Source organism: Epinephelus lanceolatus, chromosome 14, assembly GCF_041903045.1.
Source record: "Epinephelus lanceolatus isolate andai-2023 chromosome 14, ASM4190304v1, whole genome shotgun sequence".
Lineage (NCBI taxonomy): Eukaryota > Metazoa > Chordata > Actinopteri > Perciformes > Serranidae > Epinephelus > Epinephelus lanceolatus.
This window is the reverse complement of record NC_135747.1, coordinates 21,736,070-21,751,934: the sequence shown is the minus strand read 5'-3', so window position 1 is coordinate 21,751,934 and position 15,865 is coordinate 21,736,070. Positions and strand designations below refer to the sequence as shown.

Genomic DNA, 15,865 nt, shown 5'->3' with positions numbered 1-15,865 from the left:
GACTTTAGAGGCTATGCTAGTGTTTTCAGGGGTGCGTATTATTATGTTATGCACTCTGCTGGGATGGACTCCCTTACCACTCCTCCTTTTACCATCAGCAAAGAGAGAGCTTTCGCCTGGGGTGATAATGTGAGTAGCACTTTGAAATATTCAACAAGGTATTATGTGCCCTGTTGAGGTAATATTCTGCAGCCACACACCCTTTGATAGATGGGACTGTTTGAGCAGTGAGCTTGCAGGAAGCCTCCACTGGAAAGGCTGCATGTGGAGCACAAAACAGTGGAAAAGCTCTGTCCCTTCACTGCTGCTGTCCACATAGCAGACACTGGCGAGGGGCAGTCTTTCAGACTCAGCATGTCGGGCCTATGGAGGGCTATTTTACTGGACAAAAATCTATTGTGCACCTAATCTCCAAAAGCGCTGACATGCTTTGTGTTCTGTATTATCTTTAGCTGTCCGAGATCCAACCAAAGCATGAAATCTGGGGCTCTTTCAGGAATCTATCTACATATCTAGTTAGATCAACAATCAGCCACGCAGCCGCACATGTCAAGGCTTATCCACACAAGCCATTGAAGGCTGAATACATTCAGTGTGTGCCTTTAATTAGTTTGATTTTTACATATGATAGTTAAGCACTCCTAATGTAAGAATGTGCTATGCTGCAAATTAATGATTAACAGTTGGGCTTGGAATCCTCCTGCATATTAATAGAGTTGAATCTTCACAATTTATTTTAGATATTAAAAACAGCATTTTTTAAAATAATTGGTCTGCTCGTTGTTTTATTCTTTAAGTCTCCCCAGTGATAGAACAAAGGCCAATTTTACTGTTTCACAATGGAAATTCCCTGCTCTGCTACATGTGGTTTGGTCTCAAGGGAGGCAGGAGAGAAAGATCAACTCTCTTATGACCACACCATGTAAATATGGGATGGAAATAAGCTACAATTTAATGAAAAAAGGAATCTGACTATCATTATCATCCCACATTGAAGCCATACCATAGTAGCTGAGAGTCCTTTCCAGACAAAAATATATGTATCTCAGGAGTGTCTCTCACATTTTCAAACCAATCTGTATCATTATGCAAATGATCTAGTAAAAGATTATTGAGTGTGTTGAGTGTAAAGTATACATGGACAGGCAATCATAATTCCTGCTTGTACGCCTTAGCAGTTCAAGTGTATCTATATAAAGTCTGCATTTATGTTATGAATACACTGATGTCATAAAAGATACATTCAAGGGTTGGTAACGGAGTAAATAAACACAAAATGCTGACTGCCACTCAGTAAAAGCTCTTTTAAGAGCACTTGATTGAATTGTGCACAAGGGAAGCTGACCTTCTCTCGACCAGCTGAGGGAAGAGGTTGATACTTCAGCACTTTACTTTAAATACACACATGCATAGACACAAAGCAAATAACCATTTTGTTTCCAGGCAAACAAGCTGCGAGGAAAAGACTGGAAATACTTTCCCTTTCTTGAAGGGGGGGGGGGGTACTTTTTGATCATAGTAGGAAAAAGCAAATCTGACACGTAACATAGGGGCGAGGGCTTAAGCCTTGATGTCAGGCCAGAATTAGAGGGTGAAAAAAGTACAAGGAGGAGAGGCCAGCCAAAGGGCGCTAAACTATTCAACTGCTGTCAGCTCCCATTTAAAATAACTCACCATGAAGAACACACAAAAGGCCTTTTGCAACTGTTTGTGTTTTTGCCTACCAGGGCACAAGGTTGGTCTTTGTGCAAACAACACTTTTTTTTTTTTACATCTACTAGTACCCACATAATCAATACAGAAAGTTTCCTGCTTCACTATCTAGTACAGCAACAGTGGTAAACAACATGGAGCGTGACAAATGAAACTGACAACGAGTTGGCAGAATGTCTGACCTGCTAAAACCTCTCTCGTTGTGCCAAACACAGTGTCACTGCTTAGAGTACACGCAGTAACTACGAAAAAAAAGCAAAACCGAGGGAGAGTCTGACTCTTCAAACCAGCGTCCTGCTGTTCTTTCAATTCCACAGTGAACCACTCTGAATGGCTGTCAGCTGTGTGGCAGTGTGTGTCTTGTGCCGTAATGTGAATCACGAGGGGAGCAACCTAGCGACTCCTCTTCTGCTTGTATGTGTGTGTTAGAGATGGAGTGAGTGTGAGAAAGAGTTCACGTATGATCTCATTTGCCATTATGCACGTCCACTGCTGGCTGGAATAAAACTTGCACTGTGACCACATCAGTGATGCAAGCAGATAACCTTTCCACACCTGCATGGCAACAGGGGAGACTTGGAGCAGTGCTCCCAACATCTTTCAAGCGATAATAGGGGTATATGAGACCTGACCTTTGGTGGATAGCCATCATGACAAAATTATAACTGCTCCTTCGATCTTTGTGTGTTTCTCTGTTATAGGCAAGACTCAAACATGGCACAGAGGGATTTAAATAAATGGGAAAATCTCTAGTCCCCTTGCAATGACATTCATGCAGGCTGGTTTATTAGAAATATGAACTGAAGACTGAGCAAAGGGCTTTAGGTCTTTTGTGATATTGTGAATTAAAAATTAGACCTACTTTTCAAACCAAAGTGGGACAAGGTAACGGTATAAATCCTGTTTTAGATAGGCTACCTGGCTAATTAATCAAGCTAAGGTTAAGCTGCACTTAAATGCACTAGGTAAGGCAATTTGACTATATCTTTGATAAGCTTCCGGGGCAATAAAGGTGAGTCCATCTTTTCTTAAAAGGCAGGTTATTCTTGCACAATTCACAGCAAGGAGACATTAGATACAGCCACGAGACACGTTTAAAAGAAACGCCCCTGCTTAAAATGCAGATTAGGGTCATTAAATATGGCGTAGTTTGAATGTAGCGAGTGAACGTGAGGGTAAAGGTAAGCTTATCATGCGGGAGCAGAGAGTCGGGATCTCCGCCCCACGGCGACCTCGCATTCCTGAGATTCCCACACTCTAAGCTCACCTGGCTTTTCCTTCACCACTTTGCAACACGCTTTCAAGGACAATATGAGAGAAAAGTCAGCTTTTTAAGGACAGGGAAACTAACACCGGAGCAGTTTCTGTACGTTAGCCAGCTAAGTTTTCATCCCAATGGTTAGGCATCGAAGACAGCGCGTGAAGGTCCCTCAGAAGGTATGTTGGCGATGACTCGGTCACAAGATCAAGATTAGCATAGTATTAGATTGTCTCCCGCTGTGAGGAAACCTTAAGAAGTTTGCCTTGTGCCACCCACACACAAAGAGAAGCTAACACCTTCTTCACACTGTGAATTCAAGACTTTCTGAGTTCAAGCAGCAGTCCATACCCTCCTGCCTTGCGCACAGATGCTTTTTATTTTTCCCCCTACGTTTTCCCCCAGTAAGTGAAGGAGCAGGGAAAAAAACAGTTAATTACCTTGGGAGGACTGTTGTTCCGCTGGCTGAGCTGCGGCTCGGATCTACATTGGAACACGTAACTTCATCGGTAAAGTCCCGTCGTTTAGTCCCATGCATGTGGAAGAGTGAAACGCGCCTCCATAGTCGAGAAGAAGAAGACGACCCTTCCGCTGCTCCCTGCTTCCACCAGCAGTCCCAGGCAATGCGAGCGTGCATGACGTCAGTGGGAATGTGGGAAAGCAGTGCGCACTCCTGATTGGCCGCGGCGGGAGTAGGGGGCGTTGCAGAGGAGGTTCGCATCGTTGAATTAGCCAATGGCGGAGGAGATGATAGTTACCTTGGTTACAAATTTTTGTCAACCTATACACTGTACAGAGAGGGATAGCACAAGGTTAGCTAGGGTTCACTGGGTTAAATGTTCATTTTACTCGCGTAGCAAAGACTTTAAACGAGTCGTTTGTGTTACTTTCAGTTAAATTACGAGGGTTGTCAAACTTACCAGTGTTCCTGTTCACAATATATGTCCATTTGGCTTCACTGTACACCTTGCTAGCGTTAGCTAACTAACAAGATAGTAAAACAACTGCTCCTCCGTGACGCCTCTCCAGCTCACCTGCCTTTTTGTAAGTGTGTGTTTGTATTTCCCCCATTGTTGAACTACAGTGGGTCTGCAACTAAGTATTACTTTCGATTATTTTCCTCCTAATTGAGTTGTGAAAAATGCCTATCACCATTTCTGTTGATTGAATTGAGTTGTTTGACTTGCTTTATTTGTCCAAACAACAGCTGAATATTCAAAGTTATGCCTTTTAGTTTGTTATAATATTGGACAAGCAAATAACTTCAAAAACATTGTTGAGGAATGGTGCCGGAAATGGAGAATAATGGTAAATCAAGATAAAACACAATTAGTATATCCTCCTGAGACCTGAACTTTTGTTTGGTAAGCATTTTTAAATTTTTATTACACTTATTGGGATCAGTAGTACCCAATAAGTGTAAAAAAACTCAATATAGTAGATGATAATTAAGTCCCAATGTCCTCAAATGAGACAATAATAAAATTGTCTTCAAATGAGTACTTCCTAATATCTATACAGTATCTTAGCTTGTTACTTTTGCTAAAATTGGTCAAATGTGTTGCCATATCAAACTATAAGCATTATTAATCATAAATTAACAACCATAAAATGTAATCAGGTTTTGGAACCTTGTCCACTTTTGTGTCGGGATCAGCTGCAGACTAACTTGGCAGAGATGGCTGCCATCTTGCTTTTACATGGATTAGTGTATTGTGCTTTGTCTAAGTGTCCATGATCGTAGACAACAGGTCTAAGTGAAGTGGAATGAAGTTTTAGGTCAAGTAAACCCAAAATGTGATGTCCTCATAGGACAGAGGGTCTCAGGAGGATATTTCAGAAGATCGTCACTGGAGAGTAGTTCAGTTGTTTTTAACTTTTATTCAACAGAGCTGTCATATACTCACCAGTATAAATATATTTGCTTGATGCTGGAAGGGCACATGACATTTAAAAAAGCTGTCAGTGTTGTAGCTCAGTCAGCAGGTAGAGCGCTTGGGTCTGTACTGGACAAAGTTATACTATGTGTCAATATTGGATTCCATACCTATACACAACTCTATAATTCATGTGTGTGTGTCCTGTGTCTCACTATGCTGCTGGGGTTTCCGAGAACATACAAATTGTAACACTGTGCATCGTAGAGCAATCTGATCCTTTTTGGGAGTCCATATATATTTACCACAGTTTTGGCCATAAGTGGAGATATGGGATGGTAACCTCCAGACATCAGACATCATTGTTAAATGCGTCGGCTTTGGAGTAGACTTATGAAGATGTCTGATCAGAGACTCACTAAAAAGATATTTCATTGGGACATCTCTCCCGTGGTCATCCCTGTGCTTATGAGTTGAAGTCCCTATTCTATTTGAACAACTTGGCATTTATTTTTCAGAGCAGGTTACTTTGTGATATTCAGGAGAAAAGGGGTCTGATGATATATGCTATAAACCAAAATTACGAACTTACTGTCTCATAAAGAATAGCTGTAGCATGGAACCTTATATGAAGTATAACTTATACAAAGACCTCTATGAGCACAGTTGTGCTCAGGAAAATTACCATTAGCCTTAGAGACTGGTAGGTTTAATGCCACTCCAGAGAAGGACAGACACTGCTTGTTGTGTATTAACTTTTTGTTTTACTGTCCTGTATACAAAGATGTAAGGGATGTACTTTTAGTGAAATTACTTTAGTTAATGTTGAATTGTTTTGGCTGGAAGACCATGAAAAACTTTTTTTGTGTATTTGTTTGCTGGGCCTGGGATAGAAGGCAAATTGTTTTGTTTGGGTACTGAGCAGTAAGATTTCATGCACTTTGGATCGGTCACTGCAACAATAATGTAATGGTGTCTTATAAACCAACAATGGTCGGACACATGTTTGTGTGCATGACACAAAATACTAAATCAATCAATATATTCACATTCTAAATAGCTGTAACTGAGGAATTTGGGGTATTTTTGCTAATGCTACATGTCCCTCTCAAGTATGGAAAATCTTCCTGAGAAAATCAGTGGCTGATGTTAGGCTACTATCATGGACGGATTATGAGACAATGGCCCCCTGGGCACAGATATGCAGAAGGTCCCACCACCTCCCTACATAGGCACAAGACACACAGACTTTGTTGTGGTTTTGCCTCTTTTTTACTGTATCTTTTATCTTTGTAGTCTTAATGCAGTTTTTTTGTGGTGCTGTGTCTCCTTGTGGCATTTTTGTGTCTCTTTGTCATTTTGTTTCTCTTTGGGTTTGTTTTGCTCATTTTTGTAGTTATTTTGTGTCTCTTAGCAGTTTTTTTGCAGTCATTTTGAGTCTCTACCTGGTCGGTAAATGTTAATTTGAGTGATATTTCACAGGTGAAGGCCAGTGGGGGCCCTGACACTTCAGGCCCCTTGGCTTGTGCTCGATAGGCTTATTCTGTAATCTATTCATGGCTACTATTATGTCCTGAATCTTAACCATTGGTGATACCTTGTCATTTGTTGTTAATGTATGAAAGACAATGGAAGGCAATAATTTTGCTCTGTTTTTCAAAAATGAGGCCTAATTCTCTTTAATGGATCCAGAACAGAGCATCAGTTTTAATTTCACTTATAAATTCATCTGCTCCAGCATATTTCACACAAATCTTTTACACATTGTACATTTGAACTGACACAAGGCCTGTGTGGCCACAATTTTTCAAAGCTTAATCCACAACAAATACATGGAGATGTTCCAGCAGTATATCTGATCACACTGGGTGAACCATCTGTCCCGTCACAACAAACACTAAAACTTGTGAGAGTACACTGGGTTTTCTAGCAATGTCATGCAGACCTTGATGGCAAAGTTTAGTTTTTGATGAGCTTCATTGCTTTTGGCTTATAGTCTCCTGTTCATCATTTGAATGACCCCATTAAGGCCAGGTACCTCTACAGATAAAATATTGTCTTTTATCCTCATTTTGTGCACAACCTCTGTATTTTTCACATAAACTGATATTGATTTGATTTGATATGATTTCACTTTATTATCGGAATATTTCTTGGTGTTAATGTGTCTTGTGTCCCAGGACGTATTTTTTTTAAATTATTATTTTGTTTGTTTGTTTATTTCGGTCATCAATTTTACACAACTCAAAATCTACACAGTTGAAAACGTAAATACTGTAGATACATTTGGGTAAAAAAAAAAGAGAGAGAGAAAAAAAGGAATAAACAAATAAGATTCATATTCATATTCAACACAAATTTCATTTGTTATGAGCAGATCTTGACCGAAAAGGGTGTAGGCTGAAGCATAGCTTATTACGCCTCCCCTTTTACAAAAACAAATTAGTTTACACTCGTGTTCGCTCTGCTACTTCATCTAAAACGAACAAACAAAATACAAACACAGTTGTCCAACATAGAAGACACTAGTATTCATGATCCTAATCCATACAAATTGATCATCCTATTTTTAAGTAATTTCTTAAATGTGTTTATTGAACTACATAATTTCAAATCATTATCAAGATTATTCCATAGATTGACCGCTGATACAGTTGTACATCTTTGTTTAGTGTTTGTTCTGATTTTTGTCTTTGTAAGCACGCATGTCCCTCTGAGGTTGTAATGACTTTGTCTTTTCCTGAACATCTTCTGAATACAGTCAGGGAGCATGTGATTATTGATTTTATACATAAGCTGTGCGGTTTTAAAGTCGACCAGTTCTTTGAATTTTAACTCAAGTGTTTTTATGTATAATTGGTTGGTTGGTTCATTATAATCTGCTTTATTCATTATCCGTATTGCTCTTTTTTGAAGTAAGAAGATTGGGTTTGTGATTGTTTGATATGTGTGCCCCCAAACTTCAACACAGTAAGTTATATATGGTTTGATTAGAGATTAGTACAGAATTTGTAGTGAGTTCACAGTGAGGATATTTTTGCATTTATACAGGATTGCAATGGCTTTTGACATATTGGTCTTTAAAAAGTTTATATGTGGCTTCCTGCACAGCTTGTGATCAACAACCACTCCAAGAAACTTGTTTTCATAAACTCTTTCCACTTCCACATTGTTTATAGTGATTTGCACTCTTTGATTTATTTTACGATTACCAAAAATAATCAATTTTGTCTTGTTTAAATTTAAAGATAATTTATTCACATCAAACCATTGCTTTATATTTTTGAGTTCTGTTATGACTGTATTCACAAGATGCTTGAGGTCTTTGCCAGAACAAAATAAATTTGTATCATCTGCAAATAGTACACCGTTAAGTTTACAGGAAACAACACAAATGTCATTAATATACAAAATAAAAAGCTTAGGGCCCAGTACAGAGCCTTGCGGAACCCCATATGTAACCCTCTGCAATTCAGACCGTCGAAACGTACACTGTTTCACATAAATACACGTTTGTCTTTATTTTGCAGACACTGTAGTGCATCAACTGTAGCTCTGCAGTTATGAGTGGAAAGGATCTGCATACTTTCATTACAAGCTACAGAGCAGAAGATGCGGGTAAGTCAGCAGAAACCGGGACTGAAACCTTGCTGACTTGTGACATAGTGGCCCATTGATCTGTTGAACAGATTTGACCTGAAGTCCCCATGTTGAATTCCTCAGGTACTGTCAAGTCTTTGATGCTTTTGTCAGTGGCAGCGTTGCTTGTGTTTATTCACCTGCCTGACTCTTTGAGGCACAGCTGAACTCTTCAAAAAAACTGTCTGCCACAGTTAGTTTGCTCCCTGCTACCCCCCACACGCACGCACAGGCACGCACAGACACACACACACCTCACCCTCTTGCAGTCATTTCTAAATTACCTATACAATCTATTTGTGCTCAGCTGCTGCTGTTCCTCTGTCTTTACCTCCATTTCTTTCTTTGCTGAAGTCAGCATAAAGACTTTACTTCAGACATTAAAAGTGATGAGTTTTTCTACAATTCCAATGATCCTAATTCAGCCATATCATTTGCTTTCATCCATGCAGAAAAACTGACACTGCGGATGAAAAATGGTCTTGGCAGCTCGAAGTACAAACCAGCTGAATACAAAAGACTACAGGCCATTGTTGATGCCAAACGCCTGGAGTCTGATCTAATTGGATTAAAGGTAAATCTTAGGTATCATCAATACCATGCCTGTGCTTAAAACAACAGTGTTATTATAAAATCCATTTTTGTTACATTTATTAACATGGTGACTCAACAGCCAATGACGAAGAATGTGCAACAACACAATGATACATGATAATGACAATCCTCATTACCCACTACAGGAAGAGCATGAACTGACACAACCTGATTTTAATGTGAGGTGATAAAACAACAGGTCTCCAGTAGTATTAAATAGCACAATTTTTTTCTTTTTGTCTTCCTTTCTCTCGTCTCTCTTACAAGCCGCATACTGTAAAGGGATTTAATTCCATATGAAAACAGGCATTACATAACCTTTATAGTTTGTCCAACAACATGAAACAGCGCAGTAATATCACTACCGTACACAATAGCATTGCCAGTTTCATAAATATTCATTTGGCTGCCCAGGGTTTCTATAAAACTGTTTGAAGTTCATAGTCATCCGACTCTGAGTGGAGCAAAAAGTTAATGCTGGGGGCAATGGAGATAAGGCCGTTAGACCTGCGGTGTTTTAATTGGTAAACTGTGGCAAAAGCCTTTTAGTATCATTATGGTTGCCTGTGGCTCCTTCAACCCAGCGTTCTGCATAACCTAGATAAGACTGGCTATGTTGCCCTGCTGAAAGGCAGGCTTTCTGAGCATCTCCCAATGGTGATGTGACAGGGTAAATAAATGACCAGGAGTCGCCTCAAGCATGGGATCATTTTTTTGCTCTCCAGGAAAGGACCAGCAGCGTTAGTGCGGAGATAATGAAACCTTAGAAATTTTGCCTCTTGATACAATTTTTTTCTCAGCACTACTGTACAAAAACATATAAAAATGTTTTTTCTTCAATTCCGTTAAAGAGGACTATCCCACCTTTTCATGGAGTTACAAAAGGCATTTTCCAAGGAATACATTTTGACATGTCACAATAGGAAAAGCACAGGTGTAAATAATAAAATGAATTATGGATGAATTCTATTTAGCTGCTGCAGTTTCAGGGTCTTGAGTTGTGAGCGAAATGATTCTCTATTTGCTATACAGTGCACTGTATTTACCCACCACTATTTTATTTGAGTGTGCAAACTCTGAGTCAGAAATCTACAGTATGTATGATAAAGTGTCCCGAAAAAATCCCACAATGAAACAAAAACACACAGTGTCCATGGCAGGTCCACTGCTTCCTGCTATGGTCCTACAATGCACTGTGCAGTTTCCTATAGATGTAAAAATCAACAGTCGGAAGACACTACAACTGTCAGTGATGATGCAAAATAATTTGATGTTTATTGTTTTCTATAGAGTATTCTACTGACTGTCTATTATACAGGGATCCAAAGGTGGGACCAAGTCATTGTTTTGCAAGTCCCAAGTCAAGTCCCAAGTCCCAAACTTTGAGTTTTCTTGTCCTAAAGAAGTCATAATGCACTTTTCACTAAATGTAATGGCATTTAAACAACAGAGTATTAATGTTAGCTTAGCATTAGCTCACCAACTATGTTAATATTAGCCTCAACTAATTGTTCTTTGTGCAACTTTAAATGTTAAACAAAGTTGGAAGCCTGTTATTTTAAAACAGCACGTTTTGCATGCTGCAATTCATTTTTAGTTGACCACCACATGGTTGTTGTAGGAGAACAAAATTATCTTTGGTATCGTTTCTCTAACTGACACTCAGTAACATAACCTTCGACCTTGATGACTCTCTCCTTCAAAGCAAAGTGGATAATTTAGAGATTTGTGTGGGGTCTTGCCAGGAATGAATAGCGTTAATAGATTGTTAGTAGATTGACAAAATGAAGGGAAATTAATTGATTTGTGGGAGGTATTTTAAAAAACATACTTAGTAATCTTTGGGCGTAAGGGAAGATATCACATAGTCAAAAGGCTCAAGTACAAGTGAAGTCAAGAGTCACTGGTGTAAAAGTCCAAGTTGAGTTGGAAGTCTTTTTTTGATTTGGCCACGTCGTGTCTTAAGTAATCAAATTTGTGACTCACGTCTGACTTAAGTCCTAGTCATGTGACTTGAGTGCACACCTTGGCAGGGAGCAATAAACAAGTGAACAATAGAGCGAAGCCACTTGCTTTTCTGACTATTACAATCCAAAATGTCTGCCATGAAAAAGGGGGAAAGCGGGTATTGTGTAAATGACATGCATTTATTTAAACAATATCTCCATAATCAAGTACAGACATGATTTCTTACTCTACTGTAGTCTTTTAACTAGTCTTTAAACGCTGCCTTTTCAATTTAAGAACCCTGAAGTGTTATGTCAGGCATCTTGAAAATACCACGTTTTGTTTTATCAGTATCAAGGTTATGACTGTAAATCTTCAAGCACCTCATTAAAAGATGAGACATAAAGGAGATATAAAATGGTGTCAAATGCTTGAAAATGTGAATTATAATTTGAAGTGGCAAAGATATGAATATAAGAAATAGAGGCATACATTTTCTCTAAACCAGTTTGATACAAATGATAAAGCAATACCCATTAAAATGGTGGAAATGAGAATCTGACTGGACACTGTGGTTTAATACTTAATATAAGATTAATAAAAATGGGTATTCGGCAGTTTGACCAGAAATCAGCTGGTGGAAGTGCAGCTCTGTGCATAGTTTTTGTAGTCCAGCTGAGCTTATTAGGCAGCCAATGCAAATTAAGATCACCTACGATACATGGCCTGGAGGAGGCATGTGATGACCTCACTTTGGCCTTTTTCTTTCAGAGCAGCACTAGTTTCAGATTGAACGCTGTACATTCCAATAACTGTAAAATGGACATCACCCTGAGGGTAAATATATACAGTCAAACCACAACAGCAGGAGCAACTTGACACGCGGATAGACAGTCATGACATAAATCAACACCACAGCTCCTTTTGATTTGCTATTAATATGAAATAGATTGTACCCACATATAAGTTATTTGAGATATTATTTTGTACAATTATCTGAGCCAGTGGCCTGTGTATAGAAACACTGATAGACGACAATGAATCGCTGCACGGAGAGCGCTCTGAACGAGGGCCTTGTTCTCTCATGATGAAAAAAGAAAACAAATGAGAGTAGATTAAGACTTCGTTCTCCCTTCTCCCGTCACAACATGCCTCATGCATGTCACGCATGTTTTCTACTTGATTATTTTAATTTGCCGCTGTTTATTTTTCTTTCATGCTTTAACAGTGATACTGCTTCGGTTGAACTACCTGAGTTTATGAGCCTCTCGCAGACACAATAACGGTAATAAAGAAATAATAAAGAAATAAAGAAATTGCCTGTATAAAAATATCCCTAATGTGCAGAGAGGAAGGGAACTTATCTTTGACTATAGCATACAAAAATTACCTATTTTATGTTTCACCCTCCTTGCAACATCATGATTTATTCACTTCAAAGTTGTTATGCTGTTCTGCTGTTATAAAATGGTCCAGATAATTGATGCATTAAAATACCCCAGATTCAGGTTTGTCCAGATGAAGTCAATTACTTGTAGGAGGAAATAAATGTCATGGCTTAAGTGTATTTAAAAGCAAACACTCTGGCGGGGTTTTTTTTTTTTTTTTCGGTGCTTATTCCAGTCCCAGGGTTGATTCCTGCTGTGCATTAAACCTTCTCTTGTAGGTTCAGAAGACTCGTTGTGCAGCCAAGGCAACCAAGAAGAGCTCCATATTACGGCAGCACAGACAGGTGTGGAGCAGAGAGTGCCCCAGGCTGCAAAAGGCTGAGTAAGAGCCCCCTATTACTCCCTGTCATTATCTGCTGCAGTTTTCTGGATCTGCTATTACCCCACGCAACCGTTCCACTTAAGCTCCATTGAGCCCAGACAGGACCCTGCATGAAAAAATAGGGTGTAAAGAGGGGGTACAAAAGTAAGCCCAAGGAGAAAAATGTATCAGGGAGAAAACAAGAGGAGTAGAGGAGGGAGATTTAAGCTGATTTTCTTGCAGCGATGACATTGAATTAAAGGGTGAGAAACAGAGAGAAGTGGGGGCTTTGAGCTGTGTGGGGACAGAGGAGTACACTGAATGGAGAAACACTCTCCCTCAGCGTGCTGAGGCAGAAGTGTGGGGCTGGGGCCCCAGCGGTGTCATGCCTTGTGAAGTGAGAAGGGCAGCGCTAGCTCTGGGGTGCAGCTTGTTTGGCTGCGTAATGACTGTGTCTGAGCCACCCAAGGTTAATGATGTACACAAGCGTGAGCCTCAGTAATGAGCCTAGTCATAAAGATGTGCCACTGCTTGCAACTCTCCACGCATATATCTAGTTAAAATACCATGGGATTCAAAAGCCACCTTGTCAAATGGTGAAACTGGCAAGCATATCTCTATGGTTACCTTCTTTAGTCACAATCATGTCAACCCCCGGGCCAGTTAGTAAGAAGTAAACAATCACTGTAGCATCCTCCATAGGCCTGTTAGTGTGATACTGCCCACAGCAACAAGATATTATGTCCCCAATGTTTGGGAAAGATTTTTCCAGTCAAATCTGAGATAATGTGTGATAGTCAGGTACATCTTGTCCCAAACATACCCTCGTATCTCCAAAAATGAATCATAGCAGTGATGGAAAGCCATTAAATACATTTATTTAAGTACTGTACTCAAGTACAGTTTTGAGGCACCAGTACTTTATTTATGTTATTCAATTTAAAGGGACAGTTCACCCTAAAATCAACAATTCACATTTTTTTCTCTTACCTGTAGTGCTTTTTATTAGTGTAGATTGTCTTGGTGTGAGTTGCTGAGTGTTGGAGATATCGGCTGTCAAGATGTCTGCCCTCTGTCCAGTATAATGGAACTAGATGGCACTCAGCTTGTGATGCTCAAAGTGCCAAAAAAATACATATGAAAAACTCAACACCAATGTCTCTTTCCAGAAATCATGACCCGGTTACTCAAGATAATCCACAGACCTTGTTGTGAGCAGTTTCAGTTAAAAACGATGTATTTTTTCTGCCGAATTACACCCTCCAACCTCATCACTGCACAAAAGGAAGTGTGCATCTACTCATGGATGAGAGGCTCATGCTCATGACAGTGTGAGATGTCAACATTAATGGTGTCCTCCTCGGCTGAGCTGTAATGTTAGCTAGCTTAGTGGTGCTTCGTGCACTTTGAGCACCACAAGCTGAGTGTTATCTAGCTCCATTGTACTAAAGAGGCAGACAAAAAACAATCTAGACTGATAAACAGCACTACAGGTATTGAGGAGGATAAGTATTTTTGATGTTGGGGTGGACTGTCCCTTTAATGTTACTTCATACTTCTACTTTACTACATTAATTTCACAGTTTTAGTCAGTTTGCTGATTCAGATTATTCATACAAGTTGTAATCGACAATTGATGGTGTATTGTTATTGGCACTATAAATATATTTTGATGCTTATCTACTTTTACCTGACTGAAATATGAATGCACACCTGTAGAGTACTTCTTCCACCACTATTTATTAAATAAGAAGAAGGTTATGGCAACTCATAGCTGCATTATTGTCTTAGAAAATTAATTGATTGTAACTGTTGTTCCATTCGATGGTGATCTGGTGGGGAGCAAGCAAACAGGGAAACCAAACTCAAATGTTTCAGGTTTCAAGTTCTTTTTTGTCAGTTGCATATGGGCTAGGACGACCAAAAGTTTTGGCAATATCTTGGTATCTTATGTTAGCTCTGCAACACTTCTGGCTAATGTTAGGTATATAAATACCCAGTGTTATGAGGGTTTTTTCCCCCTTTTGCCCCAGCAAACATTTGAACCAAGTGACATAACATTGCTGTCTCAACAGGTTATCTAATGTTGTATTATGTTAATGTTAATTGTTGGCTAGATTAACTAATGTACTTGTATTTAACATGGCTTTCACTTTCTCTCATTAAACAGGGAAAAGGCTGAGAATGACATCCATGATTTTCTAGAGCAGATCAGGCCAAACAATAGAACAGATACTGCCATCTTCTCTCTTCAAGATTATGGTAAACAAATCTAACCTTTTTAAAAGAATATTGCTGACTGTATCTCCATCAATCTCTGCTGTTTATAAGCACTATACTAAGATGTGTCCTTGTATGTCTGTGTTGGGATTTAGGTCTGCTCTTAGACAGGGAGCGGGAGGCATTCAGAATAGCCACGGTGGAGCCTGTTCATCAGCTCAAGGATGACCTGTGCTTCAGACTGGGTGAACTACAACATCAGCAGCTCAGCGCCCATCGATCAAACTGGGAACAAGTAATACAGCAGGTATCTGTGTGATATGAAATAAAGACATGTCTGGATGTCCACACAGTGACTTTGATAAAATAGTTTAATTTGTAGAAAGCTAGCAGAATGGCAAGATTTCTAAAGCTATCTCACAGAAAAAGATGTATAAAGTCTTTTGCTGCACCTGGTTAAAAAAAATGGTTCAGCTTTTGAGAATACTTGCATCTTACAGCTCATGTCCTCAGCTGTTAGTGAACCGCTCAGAGTCCTCAGTGATGAATCTTAGCTATGTTCACACTCTGCAGGTAGAAGCAGTCTGTCCTGCACATCCAACAAAAGTTTAAATTCTCCTGCTTGTTCACACAATGATCTCAGCTTGCACACAGAGTCGTATTCACTGTCCATGAATCTCTTGTTTGTTAGATATCCACAGTCCCTAAGTCACCAAGTCTGCCTTTGACTCTCAGAGGCTTTTTGCGAGCTCTAGAGATGAATGGTGAGATTAAGGAGTAAGCAGGGGTCTTTAAAGACAGACTATACTTGGAATCAACCGTCTGCCAGCCATTTTGTCTCCTCTGTGCTACTCACTCATGCTTGTTT

General features: G+C 39.5%; 2 protein-coding genes across 5 annotated transcripts in view; one reads left to right on the top strand and one right to left on the bottom strand.

The window, feature by feature from the left end:
* The window catches only part of pkp4 (plakophilin 4), a 124,649-nt gene extending 121,046 nt beyond the window's left edge, over positions 1-3,603 (bottom strand). For 2 of the 4 annotated variants that reach the window (XM_033617591.2, XM_033617592.2), the window contains exon 1: positions 3,412-3,603. The gene's annotated coding sequence lies outside the window, so the exon portion shown is untranslated. The remainder of the gene's footprint in view (positions 1-3,411) is intronic. The other 2 variants (XM_033617595.2, XM_078174468.1) reach the window with 1 other exon arrangement.
* LOC117251362 (coiled-coil domain-containing protein 148-like) overlaps positions 2,886-15,865 on the top strand; it is a 45,973-nt gene continuing 32,993 nt past the window's right edge. The window contains exons 1-6 of the mRNA XM_033617597.2: positions 2,886-3,150; positions 8,379-8,466; positions 8,940-9,061; positions 12,695-12,798; positions 14,948-15,039; positions 15,153-15,304. Of these exons, the coding sequence (XP_033473488.2) occupies positions 8,412-8,466; positions 8,940-9,061; positions 12,695-12,798; positions 14,948-15,039; positions 15,153-15,304 (525 nt within the window). The 5' untranslated portion in view covers positions 2,886-3,150; positions 8,379-8,411. The remainder of the gene's footprint in view (positions 3,151-8,378; positions 8,467-8,939; positions 9,062-12,694; positions 12,799-14,947; positions 15,040-15,152; positions 15,305-15,865) is intronic.